The sequence below is a fragment of the Loxodonta africana genome, chromosome 18 (assembly GCF_030014295.1).
Source record: "Loxodonta africana isolate mLoxAfr1 chromosome 18, mLoxAfr1.hap2, whole genome shotgun sequence".
Lineage (NCBI taxonomy): Eukaryota > Metazoa > Chordata > Mammalia > Proboscidea > Elephantidae > Loxodonta > Loxodonta africana.
Window position 1 is genome coordinate 32,255,468 of NC_087359.1, and position 27,661 is coordinate 32,283,128.

Sequence of the window (27,661 nt, forward strand, 5' to 3'; positions counted from 1 at the left end):
CAGAGTTTTGTATATCTTCCTTGATTACCTTAATGGTCAACAAATATACCCATTCTTACCTCCTCTTTCTTGGAGAAAGGAGTTTTCTAATCTTTAAGGCAGTTCTCTCCAGATCTACACTGCTTTTAATCTTCTCTAACAACTTTCCCATTTGTTTTCCTTGTCCTCCCTGTTTTTGAAATCCCAATATACAGTTTAAAAAGCAGATCTTACCATAACACTGTACTGTCTGCTAGCTGCACATAGATCAGAGTAAATCCCATGGCCTTCATAGCCGTACCACTTCCTCAGTAGGTTGTCTCTCCCAGTCCTCATTATCCACCCTTCACCCCCCTCCCCCACCCAGCTAAGAATCCAGTTCACCACTTTGAAGTCTTGCCTGACACTCCTAGTCTGTGCTCCTCCAGCTTTGTATTTATACCTCTGTTATGGCATTTATCATATTGAAATTCTGTGTTTACCTGTCTCCTTAAGTCCAGGCACTCCTTCTTCATCTGTATGCCCTGTGCCAGAACAGTTCTATTAGATGGCAGAAAATTAATAAATGTTGTGTTGGGTTAAAAGAAAACATCTTTTTATGTAAATAAAAAGAAGAGATCGGTTCATACATAACTTTTTTTTTTTTAATAAGTTAACCATTGTAAAGAGTCAGTACTTCCACGTCCTTGCCTCTGCCCCCAATTTTTTCCAGTCTGCTTAAGGTGATTTGCACTGTTTGAATTAAGCCCCTTAAGGATTTTTTTTTTTTTTTTTTTTGTAAAATGCTTTTCTCCAGACATTTCGTTAGATGGAACTTATAGGTAGAACTTTAATCTTAGACCTAGATATGTCACCTAGTTCAACAGCTTCATGTCACGGATGAGAAAACTTCGTGCTAGCTATGTCATTAACTTTTTAGAGCATTATTGACCCCCTTATTAAAATGTGTTATTAAAAACCAGTGGTACAAATTTAAAAGTGGCTATTATTACAAGTTCACACTACATCGTAACAAAGTAAAAAGTGAAAGTCCTCCTTTCGCTGTGTCTTTCTTAGAGGTAACCATTGTTCTCAATTTTGTAGTAATGTTTAAAAATTAATATGCTGTTTAGAAGAATTAAAATATTTTAATTGTGTTTAAGGGAAAGTTTACACAGCAAGTTAAGTTCCCATTTAACAATTTCTATGCAAATTTTTCAGTAATATTGGTACTTTTTTTTTAGTGTGCCGTCATTCTCATTCATTCCATTCTGGTATTTCCAGTACTTTAGTTTCCCTGCCCCCTTACCTTTTCATCTTTGCTTTAGAGTATTTTTTTGCCATTTGGTCTCATATAAATGATTTTTTTTTTTAATTAATTTTGTTGAGAATATACACAGCAAAACGTAAATTCAGTAGTTTCTACATGTACAGATCAATAGCATCGATTATATTCTTTTGAGTTGTGCAGCCATATTCACTCTCCTTTTCTGACTTGCTCCTCCACCACTAACAAACTCACTGCCCCCTAAGGTTCCTATCTGATTTTTCTAGTTGCTGATGTCGATGTGATCCCATATAGTGGACAAAAGAGTTGCTGTTAACAGTTTGATCCCATATAGTGGAAGAAATGCTTTTAAAGTATTGAATATGGGTTTATTGTAATCATTAGCTTTTCTTTCCTTGTTTCTTTCTGCCTTTCTCTCTCTCCCTCTCTCCCTCCTTTTTTTCTGTTTACATTTACTTGATTCCCATGTCCTTGTGATGAGGTTACATTTATTTTAGTAAAAACAAGCCCACTATCCTCGAGTAGGTGAAAATTTTTTAAAGGATAAGTTTTAAAACTGATTTCTTTTTACATTTTTCAAATGTTGGTTTATTTATTAGGGTGAACCAAAGAGATACCCATGTAAATGTTAAGAATTAATCTCTTTATTCACTAAATTAGTTATGGTTATTTATAGAATATTTCTTTACCAGTAAAGTCAGCTGCCATCACTGAAATCAGCAGATATTTAATATTTTTTAAAAAATTGAACTTTAGGTGTTTGTCAGACATTTTTCCTTAGGAATATATACTGCTTAGTTAAACATTGGTTTTTTCGTCTTAAGCTCCAATGCTAATTTTCAATAATAGAAAAATATTTTGTAATTCTACTACCCTAATACAGCTTTTGTCACGTTTGCAGAATGCTGATGGGTTCTTGTTTAGATAAAATAGTCTTGTACAGTTGCAATCAGTGAACTACTTTTTTGGTGTCCCCCCTCCTTTAACTTATGATTAACATATTTCTATATAATTTTTAAAAACTTTCATGATGACTCCCTGGTAGTTCCATTAATAAAGCAGTATTAAACTATTGGACATTTGTTTCCAATTTTTATTTTTTAGTGTTAAAGAAATGCTCAGGGATTACTGTCTGCATTTTATTTATTATTATTTTTTCTTTTTTATTGTGCTCTAAGTGAAAGTTTACAATCAAGCCAGTTTCTCATACAAAAACCCACACACACACATTGTTATGTGACCCTAGTTGTCTCCCTACGGTGTGACAGCATACTTCTTCTCTGTTTACATTTTAAATTTGTAATAGTTACAGAAAATGTGATACTGCTCTCACTTTTATTCTGCCTTTCCCCCCTAGAGAAGTAGAAAAGTAGCGTAACAGAAGGAGCATGAACTTTGAAGTTCTAGAGGCTTGGCTTTGGAATTTGGGCTTCTTCAATTACTGTTTAAGTAACTTTGAGCAAATTTCTTAACACTCTCTGAGTTCTACATCTGAAAATGGGAACAGTGAGTGATACCTACCTGTTGCTGGGTCATTGAAGGGATTAATTAAGATAGTGTCTGTATAGTACCTTTGATAAAATGCCTGAATATCTATTTGCTCTCGAAAGGTAGCTGTTACAAATATACGGTCGAGCAATATCACAGGAGTAAACTGGTAATATTGAGCTCATCTCATTTTAAAACAACCCCTAATTTAGACTGAAAACGTTTGCTTATATATATATATATATATATATATATATAGATTTCATTGAAGAAATCATTGGGTTAAAAAAATTTAATTTCTCAATCCAGATGGTTTGATGTTTTTCACTTTTTTTTCATATCTCAACTGATTAATTTTAAAAAACAGTAATTTACTACAGTTGGGATTACAGTATGGTGATTGGTAGATGCTCTTTTTTTTATAGTCATCTAAGCAGGACAAGGGTGACTCTAGTGTCTATTATTGAGAAGACTGGCAAGAAAATGAGCTGTAGTTTGTGACCTGTTATGGCTAAAATATATATATATATATATATAATGCTTCAAATAACCTAGTAGAAATCATGATCTCCTTTTTGTATGTATCTTTGAGCTTTTAAAAGAAAACTTCTTTTTAGATTGTGCTTTAAGTGAAAGTTTACAGTTCAAGTTAGTTTGTCATAAAAAAATTCATACACACATTTTATGTGACCCTAGTTGCTCTCCCTATAATGTGACAGCACACTCCTCTTTTCCACTCCGGATTTCTCACTTCCATTCAGCGAGCTCCTGTCCCTTTCTTTCTGCCTTCTCATCTCGTCTCTGGACAGGAGCTACCCAGTTAGTCTCATGTATCTTCTTGAGCTAAGAAGCACGCTGTTGATGAGTGTCATTTATAATGTCTTATAGTCCAGCCTAATCTTTGAATAGTTGGCTTCAGGAATAGTTTTCAAAGCTATATGTATTTTTGAATAAACACCATTTAAAATGAAGTTTTGATGAAATAGTTTATAGTTTTAAAATAAATTCATTAAGTATGAAATTCAATAGGAAAAAAGATAAGCAGTTAAAAATAGGGTTTCCATTTCACCTCTCAAGTACCCAGTTCTCTTCTCCAAAGTTAACCTGTAGTACCAACTTCTTATGTTCCGTGTATGCTTTTTTGTTTGTTTTACTTTTATTCTTTTAGTTATTATACAGTAACAGTGGCTTCTTTTTCGGTGTATAGTTCTATGAATTTTAACACGTGTGTAGATTTGTGTAACTACCACCACAATCAACTTAACAGAACAGGATTTAAAATTTTTTTAATGTTTATATTTTTTAAGGGGGAGGTGGTACAAATATCACCATTTCTCCCATTTTTTCATTTTAAAAAAGTATTAAGATATAGTAAAATCCATCCTGGTTAATGTATGGTTCTTTGAGTTTTGACAGAATGCTTACTAGCACAGCCACCATCACAATCAGTATATAGCCCCCTAGCAACCACTGATCTGTTTTCTTCTATGTTTTGCTTTTTCCAGAATGTCATGTGATGAAATCATATAATATGTAGCCTTTCGATTATGACTTCTTTGACTTAGCAGAATTCATTTGAGATTGATTTTGAGTTGTTGCTTGTATTCGTAGGCTGAGTAGTGTCCCATTGTATAGGTGTACCAATTCTTTAAAATTCATTCCTCAGTTGAGGGACATTTAGGACTTTCCAGTGCACAAATATAACTGTTGTGAACATTCACAGTCAGATTTTTGTGTGAACATAAGTTTTTCCTTCCACTTGGGTAAATACCTAGGAAGAGGATTGTTGGTTTGTATGGTAAGTGTATGCTTAGCTTTACAAGAAGCTGCCAAACTATTTTCCAAAGTGGCTGTACCACTTTGCTTCCTACCAACAATTTATGAGAGTTCCTGTTGCTCTGCAGTTTCACCAGCACTTGGTATTGTAAGTTGTTTGTTTTTTAAACCTATTCTAATAGACGTGTAGTGGTATCTCTTTGTGGTTTTACTTGCATTTCCCTAATGACTGTGATGTTGAACATCTTTTCATGTACTTATTTCCCATGTGTATGTCTTCAGGAGTCCCCAGGTGGTGCAAACAGTTAAGCACTGGACTACTCACCAAAAGGTCGATGGTTCGAATCCATCCAGAAGCACCTTTGAAGACAGGCCTGGCAGCCTGCTTCTGAAGGGTCTTGGCCTCAAGAGCCCTATGGAGCAGTTCTACTCTGTGCACATGGGGTCGCCGCGAGTCAGAATCGACTTGGTGGCAACTAGCAACAACAACATGTCTTTGGTGAAGTGTTTGTTCACGTTTTGTCTACTTTAAAAATTGAGCTGTTTTCTCGTTGTGTTTTGAGAGTTCTTTATATATTCTGGATATAAGTCCTTTATCAGATATGAGATTTATAAATATTTTCTTCTAGCCCAGTTTATCAGTATTTTCTTTTATGGATTGTGCTTTTGGTGTTGTATCTAAGAAACCTTTGTCTAACCTGAGGTCACAAATACTTTATACTGTATATTCTTGTAGAAGTTTTATAGTTTAGGTTTTACATTTGGATCTGTGATTCATTTAAGCTAATTTTTTATTATGGTGCCAGGTTCTTTTTTTTTTTGCATATAGATACCTAGTTCCACCATCATTTATTAAAAAGACTCTTTCTATTGAATTGTCTTTGTTGAAAACCAGTTATCGTAAATATGTCTTTTTCTAGACTCAAGCTATGTATTGTGTTTGATCCAGATTGATTAAAAAACTTAAATAGCCAGTGTTGTTTAGAAATTTGTTGAGTTTCATTTGAAAACTGGTGTTTGCTGACAGTAGTTTGTAATATATGCAGTGTTGTTAGTTGCCATCAAGTCGGTTCCGACTCACAGCAACCCCAAGTGTAGAGTAGAACTGTGCTACACAGGGTTTTCAAGGTTGTAACCTTTCTGAAGCAGGTTGCCAGGCCTGTCTTCCGAGGTGCCTCTGAGTGGGTTTGAACTGCCAGCCTTTTGGTTGGTAGTCCAGTGCTTAACCATTTGCGCCACTCAGGGACTCTTATTAACCTATGGTATGATTTTTTAAAATGATTTTTCAGTCTACAGATTAAAAGGAGATTTTGCTAATGATTCAATTATATTTTGGAAAAACTTGAGTTATTTTTACAGAATAGCTCAATTTTGCCTCAGGACAACCCCATGTGTGTCAGAGTAGACCTGTGCTATGTAGGGTTTTCGTTTCTTGTTTTTCCGAAGTATATCACCAGGCTTTCCTTCCAGCGTTCCTCTCGGTGGATTGAACTGCCAGCCTTTCAATTAGCAGACAAGTGCATTAACCATTTGCACCACCCAGGGACTTCAAGGGAGCAGAGATAACTTCCTGGAGTACCTATTCCCAAATCTTATCCTATTTTTAAGTTTTGATTTTTTGTCTTTGGAAAACCTATTCCTGTCCCCATTATTCCTTTCTTCTTTTGGGTAAATTTTGCCACACAATTTTATTTTTTTACTATGGTAAAATACACATAACAAAATTTATCATTTTCAAGTATGTAGTTCATGGCATTAAGTACATTCAGTGTTGTGTAACCATAACCACTGTCTAGTTCCAAAACTGTTAATACCGCCACACGATTGTAGCGCTTAATTGTTCTCTGATGTTTCGTGTGTATTTGCCACCTTATTAAGTGGTAGAGTTATAAGAGTTAAACAACGCTCAGTTCTTGTCCTTAAAGACTTCAGAGTCTGGTGAGGGAAACAAGTAACCTAATATTTATGATAAGCCCCAAACCCATTGCCATCGAGTCGATTCTGGCTCGTAGCCACCCCATAGGACAGAGTAGAACTGCTAATAAGGTTTCCAAGGCTCTATGTATTCTATACAGGAGCAGATTGCCACATCTTTCTCCTGCGGAGCCCCTAGTGTAGGTGTGAACCGCAGACCTTTTGGTTAGCAGTGCATTGCCTAACCACTGTGCCACCGGGGCTCCTTAATATTTATGATACAATGTAGCAGATTATATTAGAGCTTCCTATCAGTGAAGTTTTATTTACTCAACTAGAATTTTAATTATGCTTTGAAGAGCAAAGTAACTTTTTGTTAGGTTAATATTCGAGTTATCATTCCACATGGTTAATTGAGGTTTTTAGTCTTTTGACTTAGGTGTGTTTAGGGCTCATAAGTCCCCATCCCCTGTATTTTGTAACAAGAGGGGAACCAGAAAATTGATATTCTGATTTAAAGGCAAATTATGAGCTCTTCCTTCCTATTGGAGCAGAGAGATCAGAGAAAAATGATCATTAGAAAGAACTTGTCAGTTATCCACACCTACTGTCACTTGAACTGTTTTGACTTATTCTAGTCACTGTAACAGCTAGCTTGATTATTGTCAAATGTGGCATTATAAAGGCATGTTTATCTCTCCTGGCAGATCATTTGGGAAACTGTGTTAAGAGATTGTTTTTGAGTTCCTTTAAACCTGGAAGGTAGCAGTTGATTTAAAGTTGAATGTTTTAGCAGTTTTAATCAAAAGCAGTAAGTTATTAGCATTGAACGGTATGATAATACAGATTTTACTTTCAGTCTTCTGTTAGTATGACTTATTTTCTTTAGCATTAAAAATCCAATACTAGATTGTTATTAAAAGCAAAACATAGCATGGATCTATGTTTTTAGGGTTCTTCAGTCTTCCTAATATAGTTGGTATAAGAAAGAGTTGATGTTTAGTGTGTTTTAGTTAGTAATTTTGATGCCTGTTAGGGGAAGAAGAGTTCGAATTACTACGGCTAGACTCCTAGTATGTTATTTTTATAGATTTCAACATATCTCAATTTGTTGCCCTGTTTTGGTTACCTACTAGAAAGGAATGTAAAATTAAAAATAACCCCTAGTTTAGGTGTTAATAATTTTGGCAGGTATTGCTTTTGAAAAATAACTGTAGTCTTCTTTTTTCAGGGTAATCACTTTGATCAGTATGAAGAAGGACACTTGGAAATTGAACAAGCGTCACTTGATAAACCTATAGAATCGGTAAGATGATCAGTGCTTAATTTTGGGTCATAGCCAGTTAGTTAGGTAGTGTTCGTGTGACACTTGATGTGAGTGAAGTTAAACTTACTAATAACCAATAGAAGAGTTTAAAACTTTTTACTTGCATGCCCTACAGTAATCTAATAGAGTTTGGGATGTAGTATAATATTTAATATGTTGGGAAATTAGTCAAAAAAAAATCTAAAAACAAATAAGAATTTTGACAGAAAAATATCATTTTGGCCCATACTAATATTCTATTAAAGATAGCAAGTTAAAGTTTATAGTGTTTCTGTAAATTGAATAAAGGAGTAAAATGTATTTTGATCCTTTAATAGCTTCACTTTTCCTGGAAAATGCAGTTGTGTGTGAAATGCTGCATTAGAAACAGTTAAGGATCAGTACATTTTATTTACCACACGGTTTCTGTGGCTTAAGAGATGCCTGGCGTTTGTCAAAAGCCGATTTCTGTATCTTTTCACACAGCTTAGTTTTGAAGATTAATAATGCCAATAAATGGAACAAGGAGATTTATTTTCCCCTTTCTTAAAAAAAAAAAAAAAAACTTAAATTATTTTTTCAACTTTATTTTCATTAAAAAAACCTATTCTTAAATTACAGTCTATTGTTAAATTGTCTAAACTTGTCAGTATGTCAGCATTTAATATTTGTGCTTAAGTATACATACTTAATAAGAATTTTAGTGAGCTATTGGTAAGATTTGAGTGAAAAAAGTAAATCAAAGAGGGAATCTTAATTTTTATAGTTGTCAGGGCAAGCTCCTGCCCCCTGTAAGAAATAGTAGCTTCTCCTCTTCCCTCAGGAAAGTAAGAAGGCAATTTAGAGAGTACAGATATTTTAATCTTAGCTTTTATTTTCAAAACTGTAATGTGGTAAAGGATCAACATATATTTGTGTTCCTAATTAGGTTGGTGTTGTGTGTGTTTGTGTGTGTGTTTAGATGTTTACAGATATTTACACAACTTGGGGTGTTCGACATTTTTCTTCCACAGCAGTTGGCCCATATTAGCTAAGCAGCCATGATCTGGTTTGTATTGCACGGTCTGCCTTTTTTTAATTTCTTCTCTAGGGTTTCTTTCTCCCCCACCTCCCCTTCTTATTTCTGTTCTTCTGGTCCAGTGAACACTGCATATAGTACTTTCTGTCTCAATGTGCTGGCATGGTGCTAGACTTAGGCATGGCAGTAATTGATGACGCATGTGATAATGCTGCAGAGGGAGAATTCACATCTGATGCACTGAAAGCCCAGTCATAAGGATGAAATGCCAAGCCCACCTTGCTAAATTAAAAATCATTGAAATTTGTGCCTTGTTCCGTATCATTTTGGGAATTAGTGTAAGGTGGAATTTTATAATGTAACCTGCAGGCTAGATTAGTATTTTGCACTTCAAAAATAACTTAATTTTTCCATTTTAATTTAAATGTTTCTTTGGGTCAAAGTTTAAGAACAGATCTGTCAGAAGCAAGTCCCCAGTACCGTATTTTACGTGGTATATGGTTTGTTAATATTCTTACAGAAGCTGTAATTTTGGGGGTGCTTTGACTTGACAGCAGCAGGAAATCTAATTAGAGTAAATTTACAACCTAGTGTTTCTTATTACTATTCTCAACAAAGATTTTAGGGAACCACTAAATTAAATTATTTTTAACATTTCCTAAGCCTTCTTTGAGGACCTCTGGTGGTACAGTGGTTAAAGTACTCAACTGCAAACCAAAAGGTTGGTGGTTTAAGGCCAGCAGCCACTTTGCAGGAGAAAGATGTGGCAGTCTGCTTCTGTAAAAATTTACAGCTTTGGAAACCCTATGGGGCAGTTCTCCCCTGTCCTGTAGGGTTCCTGTGAGTTGGAATTGACTTCGAGGGCAGTGGGTTAAACCTGCCTTGAGGGCTATACTTTTAAAGGTTTCTGAAGAATTCATTCCTGTGTCGGGTGAGGCTAATGGTGTTTCACCTCTCACACTTGTTTTATAGAAAGTTGAGGATTTTTCTAGCACATGTTGTAAATTCCAGCATGTGTCAAAGTGAGAAAACTATCAGAAGACAGTCTGACTAATTATTGATGAGTAACTTCAGTGAGTAGGAGTGGAATTATTATGCCTTATTTATTAAATAGAATTATCTTTTCCATTTAAGATATCAAATAGTATAGTACTTAACCAAAAAAACAAACCCGTTGCCGTCCAGTAAATTCCAACTCATAGTGACCCTATAGGACAGAGTAGAACTGCCCCCATAGAGTTTCCAAGAAGCACCTTGTGGATTCGAATTGCCGGCCTTTTGGTTAGCAGCCATAGCTCTTAACCACTGCGCCACCAGGGTTTCCAGTATAGTACTTAGGCAGAATTTTTTTTTTGTAGATTAGTATATGTCCAGAGATACACATTATATTAATTTATACTTCTAATGGAAATTTACTCCCGAGACACATAAATACATGCATTATGTGAGATACGGTAGTTCAGGTATAACAGCAGGAGCTTCATAGCCTACTTTTTATTAGATAGAAGTGGGGCATACAAGATAGGTGGGATCTTAATTTCTGCTACCACATCATTTGGGAATCAAATTTAAAGTGTTTAAAGAAACTCATAATATGATTGGCACCAAAGTAGGTAGTGTTTCCTCCCTCCTTCCCTTAAACATAGTAAATCTCCTATCACCTAAGAAATTCCTACCAGATGATAGTATATATTGAGTTATATGGCTGGCTGGCTATATTGAACTGTCTTGTTCTTAGAGGGAAATGGTGTGGCTTTTTCTATGCTGAATTAAAATCTTTCTCTGCAGCAATATCTATTGAGAGGTGCTGACTGTTTTGCTACAGCATGCAACTCAAAAGTGGCTGGAAATACGCAGCTTTGGGAGTCTACAGATCATTGCAGGAGCTAAAGGTCTAGTCATTTTTTTTTTTTAACAAAGGTAATCTGCAGCAGCTGGTAACCGTGGAAGTCTCTGCACAGGTTTGTGCCAAGAATATGCCTGTGTGAAGGGTTATTGTGAGTATAGGATTAAGGTCTTTTTGTTTTGTAATAGGGTAAATCTAATGCAAACTGGCAAGATGGGAAGTGAGCTACAGACATGCAATACTGCATTTTGCTTTTAGTGAACTTTTAAAACCTAGATTTGTTAGTGAGATGATAAAAGTGTTTCAGTTTAAATAGGCAAATGTCGAAAACACATCAAAATCCAGCATTTGCAAAGAATTTCATAAATTTTATTATAAAGTCTTATTTCTCCCTCTTTATTTTAACCAATCAAATGGCTTTCAATGAAATTTCTTACACATTTCTAAGAAAATTATGTAAGAATTGCCAGATAATTATCCAAATTTAAAGTAGAAAGTAGTAGTATTTGACTCTATTATTACAAATGATGTTTCTGGAATTTGAATTTTAAAAGTTGTTATTGCTTCAAGTTTTTTAGGGCTCAGCCATTGTAACAGTCATTATAATTATTTCCTTCAAATACTTAAAGATAGAGAACAAATCAAACTTGATCTGAAGCGATAACCCAGTCTATAGTTCCAAGAATTGGTTAGTATGATTTAGAATGTATTATCTTTTAGAACCTTTATTATAGAAAGAAGATGAGAAATTAAATGGGAGAATTCTTTTAAGCTGTACAGAAGGCAAAATGCTAGCATCATAGGCTTAAAATATGTTGTCATTGTTGTAGATGGAAGTAAAACTACCCATTAGCCCATTAGTTGGTCTTTGCTCTGCCTGACTAATTAAATTCTGTCTTAACAGTTGTCAGGTTTTAGAAATTAATGTAAGTTTTCAAACTTCAGTTCCTGATGTTTAGTTTGCTCATCTAGAGATTTAGAAGTATATGTATAATTGGGTTTTGTCATGTTGCATATCTGTTTAGATCTGTGGACTCCACTAGTTCCAAACTGTAACTCTATAAGACTGCTGATTTGACATTTAGCAGTGACCATATGTGGACTGCACTATAAATACTGTGCTTCTTGAAGCTGAATGGTGTAGCATTACTATATGGCTTTTCTCTCCAGTCTTCATTGTGTCATCTGTAGTGAGCTAGAGATTTTTTTGTTTTGGGAATTTTTACAACTTGTTGTTTGCATGGGTTCACCTATTAGCACTTGATTCTTGCTTATAGATTATTTAATACACAATCAGCAAAGCTTACAATCCACTCAAGAGACCCACCATTTTTGTCACTGTTGAAAATGAGCTAAATGGCATAAATTGAATGTGGCTGTCAACTAAAAGAAAATTGAGCATGGAGTTAATATTCATCCAGTCACTAACACACCTGTAGTGTAGTTTCCTCTTGAGATGTGACATTCTATTTCCTACTATAGAAACTTGGAATCAGCTATATACAATAAAGTAAATTTTTGTGTTTTGGCAGGCTACCATTACACAGATTGGTGGTGCTGTTGCCAAAATCATCGTTATGTGGTGGTATATAGCTTCTTGGAGCAGAGAGACATTCCTAGGAAACTTTTCTGCTTGGTAGTTAATTAATAAAAATGTTGAGGAATGACTGAAACAATGAATAATGACATGTTTTTTATTAATGATGCTGTGTTTTCAGCATATTGGTAGTTGTTAATAACACATTTGTTGTTTTCAAAGATCTTCCCATTTAAAAATTATATCCCTTTTTTTTAATTCATATACTGTCTTACACATATAATAGAGGAGAACAAAGGATAAGAGTGTAGCATTTTAATTTAGAAATAGAAAAAAAGGTAAAGGAGAACTGAGGCTTAAGTGAAAAAAATTTGGGTTTTCAGCTCAGCTTCACAGTTTAACCAGAATTAGAAGAACTTCATGTCCAACCAAGGATGCCGCCACACTGCTACTATTTGGGGCTTTTGAGCACAGAGAGTAACAAATAGGTGGTTTGTGGGAACTCTTTATGAATTATGTAGAAAACCAGGTTTTTGCCTACCAGCGTTCAGTTGTTTTATTGGTCTAAAATTAGGATTTTCTTGCCATTCTTCCATGTGCATTGAAATTATAAACAGCCTACCACTGTCATGTCTTTTTGGTAGTCGTAAACCAGGCTGTGTTAGAAAAGAAGAAAATGTTCTTTTATGTATTTTTGGTTCTATGAGATTATGATTAAACCCCAAACTAAACATTTTATTTAAAAACAACTGAAAGATTTTCTAGTCATTGTAGGGTCACTGTGAGTCAGAGTCGACTCCAAGGCAACGGTTTTGGTTTTTGTTTTGGATTATTATGACTAAAATAGTAACTACTTAATCTTTTACTATTTTAGGTAAATGTAGTGCTCATGGCCCTCATCTGTTTGGACTAGAGATTAGTTAAGTTTACTGTTGTAAATATCATCCATGGGAATAATTGGCAAAATCACAACCCTAAACAGAGAAACTAGATTAGTAGTTATTTTCCCAGGCTGGTGGTTGAGTCCTTTGTTTTTTCACAGTGATTTCAGTGAACCTTTGAACTTTTCAGTGAGAGACACATCTGCTTTGTTCTACGCTGTTATAAGGTGTTTTGGTGTGCCTTCCTTGTGTTATCCATCATTCTTAAGCCTATTTGGATTTTCGAGTAGTGTTTATGAAATGTTTTCTTCTCTCATGGTAGAAAAGGGGACCATACTGAACACTAGCCCTTTCAGCAGAGTCACAGAGCTGCCTTTTTCCCTCAAAAAGCAGGTAGTCTGGAATGATAGAAAGGCCCAGTTTTTCCGTATTAGTCATTCACTCTAATCTATGAGGTTAGAGATTGTCATGAGAGAAGGAGGTTCTGGGAGATATGTCTATTGTTTCTTCTGCCTTTGTTGTAATCAGAAGGACTAAGAGTGGCATGTTAATAATTTTAATATAGCCTCCAATGTTTTATTCCCTAATCATATTTGGGAAGGTAGATTTAATTAAAGAACAATTTTCACCTAAAGTTTTAGAGAGAAGTCGCACTGCCGTTTTTTATCAGTAGCTTTTCTTTGAGAAGGTGACGGTTATCCTCTTGAGTGGTTTGGTAAAAGTGGTGCTAATGTGTATAACTTGAAATTTCCCTTTTGTCCTTCCTCTCTCCCTGTAACATCTGCTTTTCCTTCACTGTTGTCGGTCACAACGCGCTGCTCTTGACTCTCTCCGCTGCTCCCGACTCGTGGATTTACCTACGCTTTCACTCTCTGTAATAAATACATTACTTGCAAGCAGTGAATTGAAAACAAGACAAAAAATAAAATAAAACGACCATTAGTGATTGGACAGTTTCTTACTTTGTGTTACATTTAACTGTTCTTTTGACAGCCCAGTTTTTAAAGCCAGGTTCGTATGGAAATGCTTTCACTCCACTTGCACTGCTTTTGGAAATAGCATACTGCTTCATCTGTCTGTTTATTTTAGTGCATTCATAATATAACACAGTCAGCATAATGTCTCATCTCTACTTAAGCAAAGATTGAGTTTTGTTAAATAAAAAAAGGAAAAGAAGCAACAATTTTTGTCAGCATTGTTTAGTACCCGAAATCTTTGTGCTAAGTATAGTTACAACCTTAGCCTATGAAAAGATTAAACATTAATCGAAATCAGCCACATAATCTTAGAGTTGTTCTGCTGTCCTTGTCCTTTCTGGGGTTACTCAGTTGTAGGAATTATGTTACGAAAGAAGAATTTTATATACAGGTAAGTTTGTTTTCATAGTAGTAAAACAAGAACCTCTTTACCTTTTCATTTTCTGCTAGTATTTCTTATGTTAAGACTTTTAATATTTTTTGATAATGAAATTATTTATAAATAGACAATACTAATTAAGGGGATACTTTTCCTGGCATTTCAGTTGAGAAGGGAGAAAGGTAGAAGGAGGGGTAGCAGTGTTAGATTTAAGTTTTTGTGATGTCTAATGTGGAAGTCATCTCCTGGGATTACACATGACATAGAGTTTTCTAGTAGTTCTTTTTCCTAGCAAAAGTAATTTCTAGAGACTTTTTGAAGACCATCATGCTTTTGTAAATATGTATATTTAAAACAATAGTATCTTTTGTTTTAGAAACAGGTTTTAATTGGCATTTGCCTGTAGGTTTTGTTTTTTAAAAAGTATCTTGAGTTTTTTACACCTGATCAGTGAGATAGCTACTCAGTCCAGTTTTCCAGTTCCCATGCTATCAGAAATTTGTAGAAGGAAGTTGTCTTTTTTTTTTAAACAGAGCACTGAGGAGACTTAATCTCTTAACTTCCTGTCAGAAAAGATTAACAGTAAAGTAATTGTTTTATTTCTTCTGTGACTCCAAAGAACATTTTATCATTGAATTATAGAACTTAGAAGTAATGTTTATGGATGTTTGTTTTTAATTAAAAGATTTGGGATTTTGTTAATTTTATAAATTAATTTCAGGAAATAGAGGTTATTTTCAAATGGTGATACCAGATTAATACTATAAATTCCGTTTTTATGCATAAAGAACACTTTGTGCTTATGATTTTTAGAAGTTTCCCATTGGTCGAGTAGCATAATTTTATTCGATACAGTCAGTGGTTATTTTAGCTTTGTCTTGCGACTGCATACTAACTGTAAAGATCAAAGAATTGGACAAAGGCCTGCAGAGATTTCTGAGACCTTGACCCCTTACACAAAAGCTGACATTTACTTGTTGTTTCTGATGTCTTTTCATGCAATTTACATTGAAATACCTTGTCCAGTGTTTTCCTAGGAAGATGAGACATTATGTATGTTGGTTTTTTTCCCCTACATGCACTAATGGTTCTTTACTGTTAACTTACTGCTAGGCCTGTTTCATTCTAACATTTTAGCAATTTTGTTAGATTACATGTTGAAATGCATCACTCAGTCTGTGCTTGAGCTCATTTTATTTTTCTGTTTAATCAATTTAATTTCTTGTTTTACTAACCTCACTGTTTTTTCAGTTTAATATTGGCTGCATGCTAGTTAAATATTTATATATATATATATATATACATTAAAAAAAAAAAAAACCAATCAAGTCTAGCCTGGATTTTGCTCTGATTGTGTTTTCATTTCTAGTGGTGGGGCAGTCTTACACTTATAACTTTGTATCATGAAAGCCTGACACATCAGCAAAAAACTAAACACAATACAGATTTTCTTTAAAAAGAAATCTTGAAGTGGTGCTTGTCTAGGTGGTGGATATGATTGTACCTTGATTTTATGCTTTTTAATGTTAGTTTTAAACTTCATAAATGTATTCCTCCCTTTCCCTTTCCCCTTTTTTCTCCTTTTTAGTGTCATGTACAAAAGTTGCCCAGCACACCATCAGAAAGGACCCTTCCCCCGTATGTTCTTCCCATATAAAATACTAGCTAGCATTTCTTTTTACATAATGTCCCTTCTGTTGGGCACATTTACCCTATTATTAGCACTTTTTTGCATGCATATATGTAGAATTATCTCTTGCTCATCACCTGTTTAAATGTCACTAGGAAGGGAAGAATATATTATTGGAATATTTTTGGTTTGTCTCTCTGTTCTGTCTGTCAGGATAATATTGGACACCGCTTACTCCAGAAACATGGGTGGAAGCTGGGCCAGGGATTGGGAAAATCTCTTCAGGGTAAGTTTTTTAAAATTTATGGAAAAAAAAAAGAAAAAGAAAACAATTTGATGCAGATCTTGTGCCTGATTGTGCTTGTTGTCTTTTTAAAAAAGTGTTCGGGTTTTTCCCCCTCTGCTTCCCCGTGCCCCCTCTAGAATAGTCTATTTTTCCTGTGACTGTATTTAGCAGATCACTCCATGTTTGCTGATAATTTGCAAGAGAAGCTGCTTTGTCATTAAAACTTTCAGGTCAGACTTGTGTGTGGCTCAACCTTGTCAATTTTTTTTTGGTAGGGGTGATGGGTGGATGGAGTAAAAGGAATACATGGTATCAGAGTGTGCTTTCTTTGTGTCACTTAGTGACTTTGTATTGTGGTCTTCTGTATTATAAAGAGAACTGTTCAACAGCAGAGTTTAAATTTTATCCTCCCAAATTTTCCCTGATGCGTGTGATTGTCCTGGCTGTTTTGCTGTGTAATCAGAAGCCATGTAGTGGTGGAGAGAAAAATTGACCCACATGAAACTTAAAATGGGAGCAGAGGTTTCCAAGGGTGCAGAGGGAAGCCATTTCTCAGGTTCAGATCAGGTTCTGGAAAATGGATGATGTAAAATTTCCATTGCACTTATTTTTCCCTTTAACTGTACTAATCATTTGGGTAAAAAAAAATAATAATATTTCTGCGTCAGAGTTCTTGCTAGTTGGAAACGAGCCAACTCTATTTACTTTTTAGCTCTCAGATTTAAGAACTACCGTTTGTTCTTAGCAGATGTGAATACTACCTCAGAAATGATGGGAATCATTGTGCTTTTACATCTTGTCTTGGAAGGGCTCATTGTATAAAGGGCTCTTTGGAGGCAGAGGTGTTAACTAATTTTTTGAATTTTGGAAAAAAGGATTTCTGCAGTTTTAATGTGGAAGCATGTAATGAATTCAAGTGTGTTTGTGAAGGGAACTAGAGGGCAGAGCATGAAATAGGACATTTCAGCCATTATAACTTCTGCTTTTTAAATTCTGCTTCTACAAATTCTGTTCAGTGATAACACGTAGGAAATGCTTACTAAATATATTTTGAATGACTAATACTAAGCATCAACCTGTTCTTTTGGGAGAGATACAAAGATTTGATTACCATAAAACCTGTTTCCAAGTGTTATAAGAACTCATTGTGAACAATACAAGGAATACTCTATGATTAAGACAATTTGTATGGCATAGACCACAGATTTTTAAGAGCCCGGAAGAGATAATCAGGAATGAAGTAAAAAAGGATTCTTGATAGAATTTGTCTAGTGATTTGCATACTTGTGTTAGGTTGAATTGAATGGAGGTGATTACTGAGACAAACGTCCCAAGATGGAATTTGATTTTCCCTGCCTATTTGAAATAGTTCTTTCTATATAGGGATACCCAGGAGCATTGTTACTTTCCTTGGTCAGGCACACAGGGAGTAGAATTTTAGGATATTTCATAGTGGCTAGAAAATCTGTTTGAATCCCAGAATTTTTTATTGTAAGCATCAGAGATCAGAGACTTTAAAGTACAATTAGAGCCTGCAGTATTTTTTTTTTTTTTAAAGAAAGGAGATATAAATCGATACCTGCCTATCTTTGGATGAGACACAATTTTTTATTTTGTTTTCATTTCATTTTTAAGTACACTTTAGAACTTTTGTTCTCTTTTAAACTTTGAGCTCCTTGAAAAGCGGAATTAGATTTTATTCATATTTTACCTCCATCTCCTCCCATGGTAATAGGCATATAATAAGCACTCAGTAACTCATAAATCTATTATTCATTTAAAATAAAAGGGAAATCTCAAAGCTATCTGCTTTGAATGGTATGTACAGTATCTTTACCCTTCAAAAAGAATGGAACCTTATTCTGAGGCCAGCATTGAGAGCTGAGTTTAATAGTCTCATAAATGGCTCTTTATCTTCTAGCATGAGATTCAACAGTATGCAGGCATTGTGCTGATTTTTTTCACATGCTTTTCCTTTTTGTAATACCCACATATTTGACCTAGAATATAACCACATTTATGGTATATTGAGGCAGTTTATGACAGATTGTTCACTGTACTGAACTTTTGCCGTAAATAATCACTGAAGAAAGCCCTTGTTTCTCTAGTGAAAATAATAATGCCTCCTCAATATTGTATGTATTTATCACTGCATGTAATTTCTAGGCGCATGGCCTCTAAGGGTTCTTTGCATTTATTAGTTTACTGTCAACTTTCTGTTCCTCTTTTTATTTGAATTTAGAACTCTGAGTAACATGTAGCGTACCACTAAAATTTAGACCTAATCTCTTTGGGCTTTTTAAAAAAAAAAAAAAAGGTTTAAAGATTATTTTGACCCATGCAAGGTTTTTACAAACAGTGCCAGACCTTGGGGCTAGTGTGCAGGTATCTCAAATCATTGGAGAGATTCCATGCTGTCTCTGGAACAAAGTTATATATGGCAGGATAGAAAATTGTACTTTGTAAGCTGGGTCTGATTTTATATTTGAATTTTCTTATTATTCACCTTTTCTCCTATCGTATTTACCAAAATATTTCAAAAGTTAAAAAAATACTATTATTCTATGTAGCAGATAAGCTATTGTTAAGATTAAAAAATAAAAGACCTGTTGACAAGATGCTAGAAGGAAACAACACAAAGAAAGACCTGTTACAAGAAATATTATGGACAGTTGCTTGTTGTAGAAGCAAGAGATGTGTTTAATTTGGAATGAAGCGACAGTGAATTATAATTATATTTTGTGGCAGTTGGACTGGATTCAGTTCTGGAGATTGTTATATGACCTTCTGGCAGCTTTGAAAAGTAAGGGAATAATATAGCTCAGAATCTTTATTTTGCTATGAGATATGTTTAGTCAGTAGGTACAGCCCACAGTGGTGTCTAAACTTCCTTTGCTACATAGTGTAAGAGATGTTTGATGATTTGGCTGGCTCTTTGGTCTCAAACAAAAGTTCAGTCCCTGGGAAATACGAATCAAGTCAGGTATTTCATATCTCACCCTGTCTAAAAGGTTCAATCGACAACAGGCAGCCAACAAATATTTTCTGAACTGCTAATAATATATTCTAGTCATGCAGACCATACAAAATAGCATAAGACATGGACAAAGTAGATAAGGCATCGTTTCTGCTCTTCAGGTTTACTTTCTACTCCTCTAAGTCTTGCTTTTTTAACTACTATAGACCTTTGAAGGTTTTTTGAGACTAGGGACCATGTTTTATACTTGTATGTATTCCTTCTGTACTTTGAATAAAGTATGTGATTAGTCATAATATTTAATTGGCAAATTGTTTAGTCTTCTTCAGGATAGAAATTCTCATTTATTTTTATGTAAAAGTACTTGGTGCAGGGTATGAAGGCAGTAAGTATGTTAACAGCATTTGGAAACATAAGATCTGGGCTTGAGTCAGGCGCTGCCATTTCATTTAAGCAAAGGGACAAGTTACCATCACTAAAATATTCTCAGCAATTAATAGGAATTAAAATATTTGCTCATTTTCTCACAGTGTGGTTATGAGGATATGAAGTAAATGTAAGTGAAGTCACTTTATAAAACCTGTAAGATGCTATATAAATACTTAACATTAATAACATCTCTATTGTATAGTGCGAGAGCCGTAGTGGAGCAGTAGTTAAGAGCTCTGCTGCTAACCAAAAGGTTGGCAGTTCGAATCCACCAGCTGCCCCTTGGAAACCCAATGGGGCAGTTCTACTCTGTCCTGTAGGGCCGCTTTGAGTTGGAATCCACTTGATGGCAATGGGTTATTGTATAGTGCATATTTAGTTATTTTAATTGTATAAGAGATAATCCACTTTTAGATCTTAATCAGAAACAAACTTCATAAAAATCATAAGTAGGGAAGCCCCCATCTTTCTGCTACTCAGTCTTCCAAAATTAACAACAGTAGTAACTGATACGCTTAATATATGTTTGGTATCTGGCTCCAGGACCTGTGCTTTTAATGCTATATGCTTTTTAGGATCCCTAAACCCCTAATATTGGTGCTATATCACTTATTCTGAGCTTGGCAGTCACCTCTACTTGTGAGCCTAACTTAAAACATCTAAAAAGAGATTCCAGTCATTCAACAGTGCTATTGGGACAACTGGGTAGCAACCCAGAAAGAAACATAAAGTTGGATCCCCACTGTTACACCTTGCCCCAAATATATTCTAAATGAATCAAAGATTTAAGTATAAAAAATGAATCATAAAATTATTAGAATAAATAATGGGAGGATTATTTTTAATACTCTTGGAATGCGGAAAACCTTTCTAAATTTAACTCAAACCCCAGAAGCCATTAAATAAAGGATAACTTTGGTTACATTTCATCATAAATAAAATGGAAACAACAAATAACAAACTGGGGAGAATATCTCATAGACAAAGAACACATTCCTTTCATGTATTTATCAATATGAAAAAGACCTAAATAGAAAAAGGTGAAATGATGTGAACACAGTTTACAGAAAAGTGATGCAGATGGCCTTTAAACATATGAAACATATTCTCAAACCATCTCATAATAAGAGATTGGCATATTAAACCACAACGAGATACCACTTTTCACTTTTTGCATTGGAAAAGGTAAAATAATTAACCTGGCTAGAATATGGGAAAAAAGGCATCACACCATAAATAACCAGACCATTTACAGTTGAGACAGTTCCGACTGATGGTGACCTCGTATGTGTCAAAGTAGAGCTGTGCTCCACTATGTTTTCAGTGGCTGATTTTTCGGAAGTAGATCTCTGGGTCTTTCTTCTGAGGTGCCTTTGGGTAGACCTGAACATCCAACCTTCCGGGCAGCCAAGCTTATTAACCATTTGCAACCATTTGCACCAAACAGGGACTCCACTTACATCATAAAAGGTGAGAATATAAATTGGTAACGCCACGACAGGGAACAATTTGTATGTATTACTTAAAGGTCAAAATGCATATACCGTGGATCCAGCAATTCTCCTTCTGTGTATTTGCCCTGCACTTGTTCATGAAAAGCATAAAATAATGTATGATTGGAATTATTCATTATAGCACTGTTTATAATAATAAAAAATTGGAAAAAGCCTACTATATTTCATTAATTCTTTGCCTTTTTTCATATTTTAATAAATATAAAATCAAGTGCGACTTCTCAGTGGCATTATAGTTAAAATTGACAGTCCCTCCCTCCACTTTCTTAGTGGCAATAAAGTAATAGTGTGTTTTATGGTTCATGACATTTTAGATGTGAATAAATAAATATTAAAGTGGTATAAAGAAAAACCATGTGGCCTTAAAAGGATTGAGGTAGTTTAGTACGTACTCACTATTTGTGGAACAATTTCTAAGATACACTAAGCGAAAAAGCAACGTGCAAAACAGTTTATATGGTAAACTATGATTTGTATTAAGTAACATACATGTGTGTATGTGTGTGTGTGTGTATACAGTAAAACCTGTGAAACCTGGAACCTGTGTAAGGGAAGAAACTTGTTGGAGAAGGAAAACTCAAACATTTTCCACTATGTAGAACGCGATAGAAAAGTGGTGACTGCATCCTGTCAGAAGCAGAAAACTTGTGAGACCTGGAAAAACAAGGCAGTCCTCTTTGAGTTCTGGCTCTTACACGTTTCACCGTTCATATACCTCTTGCTTAAAATCAGTACTTTGTTCCTGAAAAATCATAATATTCTGTGTGAAAACTCTACCTCAGAGCATATTTCAAATGAGTTACATGTCAACCCTAGCCCCTAGCCAATTTCCAAAACATAATTGAAACACAGAAAACTGCCTATTTATAAATTAAAATAAATTGTTAGGCAGCAAAATGCTGAAACATTTCTCCTTGATTACCCATTGATAAATATACTTGTTAACAAACACTTTCTGTGTAGTAACATATACATTCTTTGTTGATACTGCTTTGATAGCTGTTCCAAAGATCTGCTAGTTTAATCTGGAATGTGTCTCCAGACTTCTCACACATCTTTTTCTTTAAAATGTTGCATAAAAGTTTTGAGATTGAAACGTAAATATTTTGCTTTATAAAAACATTGGCTGAAAAATGTTACGTCAGACATTCCTTATAGTTTGGGCATTAAACTGATGCAGTCTACTGTGAAAACATTAAAAGGGTATGCCTCTATATTTATGTTTGTATTTGCTTGGCTATGCAGAGAAAAATCTTTGTAAAGACTCTATGAAAGGAAACTGAGTTACTTTTTACTATATACTTTTAAAATTTGGTATCATGTGCTTGCATTGCTATTCAAAAATATAGAAAACAATTGTTTTTAAAAAGTAAATTCAGAGTAGACAGAGGCAAGGCAGAGCAGGGTTCGGAGTGTTTCTTTGGTTTTATGTATGTTCCCCCCCACCCCCCACCCCCCACCCCCCCACCCCCTTTCTAGTTTCAATTAGGAAATAAATGGTGAATGTAGTAGGGTAAAGTTTTTATTAGATAAGCCCCAATTATATTTATACTGCATTTTATTACTGAACGAAAATCAAACTTGAATAGACTAGAAATATGTAGTTAAAATTTATACTTTATTGTTAAAATACAATGTTGGATTTTAAAACTTCACTAATTTCTTAAGAAAAATCACTGTTTGAGAAAAAATAGCTTTCCCTTGATATTAAACTATTGTGGTGTTGAGTTGATTCTGACTCATGATGACCCCATGTGTTAGAGAGTAGGACTGCTTCATAGGGTTTTCTTGGCTGTAATCTTTACAGAAGCAGATCGCCAGGCCCTTCTTCCACAGTACTGTTGGGTGGGTTCAGACAGCCAACCTTTTGGTTAGTAGTTGAGCACAAACTATTCGCACCACCCAGAGACCCTTCCTTAATATTACAGTGACATAAATACATTTTCTGAATAGGGACCTCACAAAAGCTAAGTTGTTGTCCTTCTACTTTAATTTCCCTTCAAAGTTTATGTTTTCCTTTGGGAACAGGAAATAATGCTTAATGAGTACATATTATTTGCCAGATATTGATCTAGAATCTAGATGTTTTGCATTGACCCATTTAATAAGATACAGGTATTAGTTACTGAGTCTCTGCTGTTCAAAGCCTGACTTTGAAGTCAGTGTTTCTACCTTTATACATCTTCCCTTCTTAGAAAAAGCAGATACTGAAAATAGGAGTGGGTTGGGGAAGACAGCAGACTTATAGGGCCCCAAATCACAAAGCAAGGTATGGATTGTCAGAAAGACTTAGTTAATACACAGAGCTGGTCTAGCTGAAGGACTTTGTAGTTGTAATGGACCCTATTCCCAGCTAATAGGCCTTGGAGTCTTTATGCAGTTGCCCAAAGCAAGCCTAATTTTAGTAAGTCGTGTATCAGACTTAATACAAAACTGGTTCTTTTGCGCCTTTGACCTTCTTAGTGGAATTTAGTTAATATAAATGAAAAAAATGAAGCCCAGATAGTAAATAAAATAAGTCAGAATTTTGGCAGTCGACATTAAGAGGTCTAATTTTTAGGGCTAAAGTAGAAAGGGGAAGAGATTTTGAGGGGAGGGAAGAATGGTGAGTTCAGTTGCTGTACAAAGACTATTTGTTTCTCAGCACAGAGATCATCACATTGCAAGGATACATCAGAAGACATCAAGTATATTTTAAGTTCATGGCAAAATCTGCCAGGTCTTTCTCCTGTGGAGCCACTGAGTGGGTTCAACCTGCCAACCTTTTGGTTAGCAGCTGAATGCTTAACTCTTTGTGCCCGCAGAGCTCCTTTTATTAAGATTACAACCAAGAAAACCCTATGGAGCAGTTCTACTCTGTAACACATGGGGTTGCCATGAGTTAGAATTGACTCAGTGGCAGCTAGTAACAACAAAAAGCATTTAGCATATATTATCTCATTCAGTTCCTCTAAGAAGTCTGTGAGGTAAATATCGTTATTCCCATTTTTCAGAAGAAACTGAGGCTTAGAGAAGGTTTGTAAGTTGTCCAAGGATAAACAAGTAAACTATGTAATCAGGATTCACTTCTTGGTATTTCTGGCTCCAAAACCCATGCTTTTAAATACCACACTGAATATGGATGGCTTTAATGCTGCTCTAAGAATTTGAAACTTCATTTTGTAAGCCAAAGACAATTTTTGAGCAGAGGTGAGGCAAAGGCTTTCATAGCAAGACGAGACATTAAAGATAATTTAATCTAAAGGTCATTTTAGAGATGAAGAAATTTAGGTTTAGGGTTCCAAAATGTGTTAGTGATATTGCTGAAACCAGAACTACGGTTCTCTGATTCGCAATCTTTTGCTCTTTTATAATACCAGCCAGATACTTGTAGTGGAAGTACAAATACTAGTTTGCTCAAAGTATATTTGAAGGTTGTCTGGGTATGAGTTGATAAGGGCTTGGAATAGAGTGATAGCAGTGGAAATGAAAAGGAAGGTAAAGATATGAATGATGGTGAAAGTACGGTGTACACTCAGTTCATGCAAGTGTGTGACTAGGAAGCCGTTGTTCACTGGGTTTAGTGTTAATCCCTTGTAGTAATAATTGGTAGCATTTATTATTAAGAGTTTACCGAGTGCTTGCACGTGGACCATCTAATTTAAAAAAAAAAAAAATTTTTTTTTTTTTTGGAGATAGATATGATTCTCATTTTACAGGTGAGGAAATTGATGTTCTGAGCAATAATTTGTCCAAGGTCTAGCAAATAAGTGGTAGAATCATGGTGCTGAAACCTGTGCTTTTCATCAGTATGCCATAATGTGCCTGAACTGTGGGCGTGGCTCCCTTCTGTCTCCTGGAGAAATAGAATTATAGTGAGAAATACAAGTCCTACAGAATTGAAATAGTAGATATTCCGGCCAAAGTTAAATGGAGATAGGTCTGAATGTGACATTTTTGTCTCAGAACACTTGAAGAAGTCATATATATTATTTGTGATTAATATAAATTTGTGTAAATTCACTAGGAACTTGAGGCTAGATTGAGTAATAATAACCCTGGCCAAATTTTTAAGGATGGTAGTTGGTCTCCAGGGAAAAAGGAAATATTGTAATTCATTTTACGCTGTAATTTCCTGTCTGATCTCTTCTTGCATTTTATATTCCTCTCCTGTGACATTTTTAATGTTATATCTTGCATAATCTGTGTCTATTTATGTGTCGTCTTTACCCTCATTAGACTATAAGATCTTAAGAGAAAGTAATTGCTGTGCATTTACATGTTCTCTATTGCTGCTTTTCAAATATTTTTTATTCAGTGTACATTTATTGAATCCTTATTGTGCCAGGTCTGTACGAAGTCTTAAAAGTTCAAGGATAAGAAATTGCCTCTGCCCTCCAAGGCTCATGTCTAATAGGGAGACAAATATAACGAATAAATGTATTGTGGTATAATGATTATCATAACTGTGAAGTTATAGGTATTGTGAGGATTTAATAGAGAATTGAACAACTTAATTTAGGATTTCAATTAACTTCTCAAATGATTTAACAAGTGAAAAATCTCAGGTTGTGAAAATAAGGAAGCAAGCGACTATCACATCTGCCTAGTATATACATAGAGCACAGATGTCTTGGTTAGCGGAATCTCGTCATTCTTTTTTTTTTTTTTGTAATATTTTGTTGTTTTAGGTGAAAGTTTATACAACAAGTTAGGTTTCCAGTTAACAATTTTTATACAAATTGTTTCATGACATTGTTTATAATTTTCATAATGTGTCAGCATTCTCATTTATTTCCATTCCGTTTGGTCTGTTTTCGTTGATCTAGCTTCTCTCCCCTCCTTTCCTTCTTATCTTTGCTTTTGGGTAAATGTTGACCATTTGATCTTATATAGTTAGTTGTTTAAGGGAGCACTTTACCCATGGGTGTAATAAGCTGATCTATTATTTGGCTGAAAGGTGATCTCTAGAAATAGCTTCAGTTCCAAGTTCAAAGGGTGTCTTAGGATAGTAGTCTCAGGGTTCCTCTAGTCTCTACCGGTCCAGTAGCTCTGGCCTTTTTTAGGAATTTGGATTGTGTACTACGTTTTTCTCCCATTCTTTCTGGACCTTCTATTGTGTCCCTGGTCAGAACAGTCACTAGTGGGAGCTGGGCACCATCTAGTTCTTCTGGCCTCAGTTTAGAAGAGGCTGTGTGGTTCTTGTGTGGTTGTATGGGCTGTTAGTCCTGTGGGCTAGTTTCTTCTTTGGGAATCTCTTCATTCTTCAGTGAGCAGAACTGGTATTTTAAAGTAGGACCAGATGTAAAAATGATAAGAACACAAAGTAAAAAGTATGTTTTGTAAGAAATCTATTATATTAAGAAAAAAGCTAAAAAAAAAAAAATTTTTTTTCATTAAAAAATTACTACCAAAATTTGAGACTTACACATTTAGAAGAGGGAAGAAAATGCTATATTTTATGTATAACTGTGGTTAATTAAATTACTTTTAAATCCAGTCTTTCCTCAATCTTCCAAAGCTGTCCTGTGAGGTAGATAGCTACCAAATGAGTTACAGATAAATTCCAGTGCAGGCCCAGGGGAAGAGAGCAAAGAACATAGGCTTTGGAGTAGGAATTGCAAACTCAAGATGCCTGTAGGGTCCAGGAGGTAACAAACGGTTGAAGCTGACTGAGATAATACGAAGTGGTGTGAGCTCTGGCCGTGTCCAGAGAGGAATAACTGCCACTCATCTGTTGACTGTTGGCCATGTAGGAATGTAGTCTCAGTGTTGCCGGATTCTGAATTTTTTTAAAAAAGGAAGCGAGAAATCCAGGTTTTTCTGCAAAATTTCCTAACTGATAAATGTTGGCTCAAAATCTAAAGTAGTATGGGATAAAAATATACACAAATTTGATGCACAGGTTACCGGTTTGTGACCTGATCTGGAATTTGACCTGGGTTTAAATCCCATCTCTGCAACTAGTTAGCATTGTGACCTTGGTCTGTACCGTCAGTATGTATTTTAAAAAGATTTGAGGGTTGATTTGGAATTAAACATGATAGCATATATGTTTTATGCACCTGTATATTACCTTATTTTCCTCTCGAATATGTAGAATAGGAGATATTGCACTTAAGAGCTTGAGATTGTTTTAGTCAAGCCTCTAAGGCTGGGAGTTATGTTCATGGCACAGTTCTTCAGACCTCTACTCCAGTGCGTTTTCCAGTAGACTTATGGTTCTCAAACTTTAGTGAGCAACAGAATCACCTTGGATGCAGATCCAGGGTGGAGTTCAGGAAGTTGTATTTTTAGCAAGCCCCCTCAGATAATGTTCTGATGCAAGTGTAATGGACCGCAGCTGGGAAAACATCGCTTTAGACTGTATAAATAAAATAGGCTTCTAAGAAAATTACCTTAGTGTAGCAAAGTAGGCTACATAGCTCTTCCTCATCCAAAATGTATTAGTGATTTTTGGTCTGAAGTAGTATAATGC

General features: G+C 35.0%; 1 protein-coding gene across 5 annotated transcripts in view; it reads left to right on the forward strand.

The window, feature by feature from the left end:
- The window catches only part of GPATCH8 (G-patch domain containing 8), a 111,576-nt gene that overhangs the window by 27,524 nt on the left and 56,391 nt on the right, over positions 1–27,661 (forward strand). For 2 of the 5 annotated variants that reach the window (XM_064271033.1, XM_064271032.1), the window contains exons 1-3: positions 7,650–7,730; positions 14,006–14,023; positions 16,212–16,284. Coding sequence is in view for 1 of the 5 variants with exons in the window: in XM_010594515.3 (XP_010592817.2) it covers positions 7,656–7,730; positions 16,212–16,284 (148 nt within the window). In the remaining 4 variants the exon portion in view is untranslated. Of the gene's footprint in view, positions 1–7,649; positions 7,731–14,005; positions 14,024–16,211; positions 16,285–27,661 lie in introns of those variants that run through there. The other 3 variants (XM_010594515.3, XM_064271034.1, XM_064271035.1) reach the window with 3 other exon arrangements.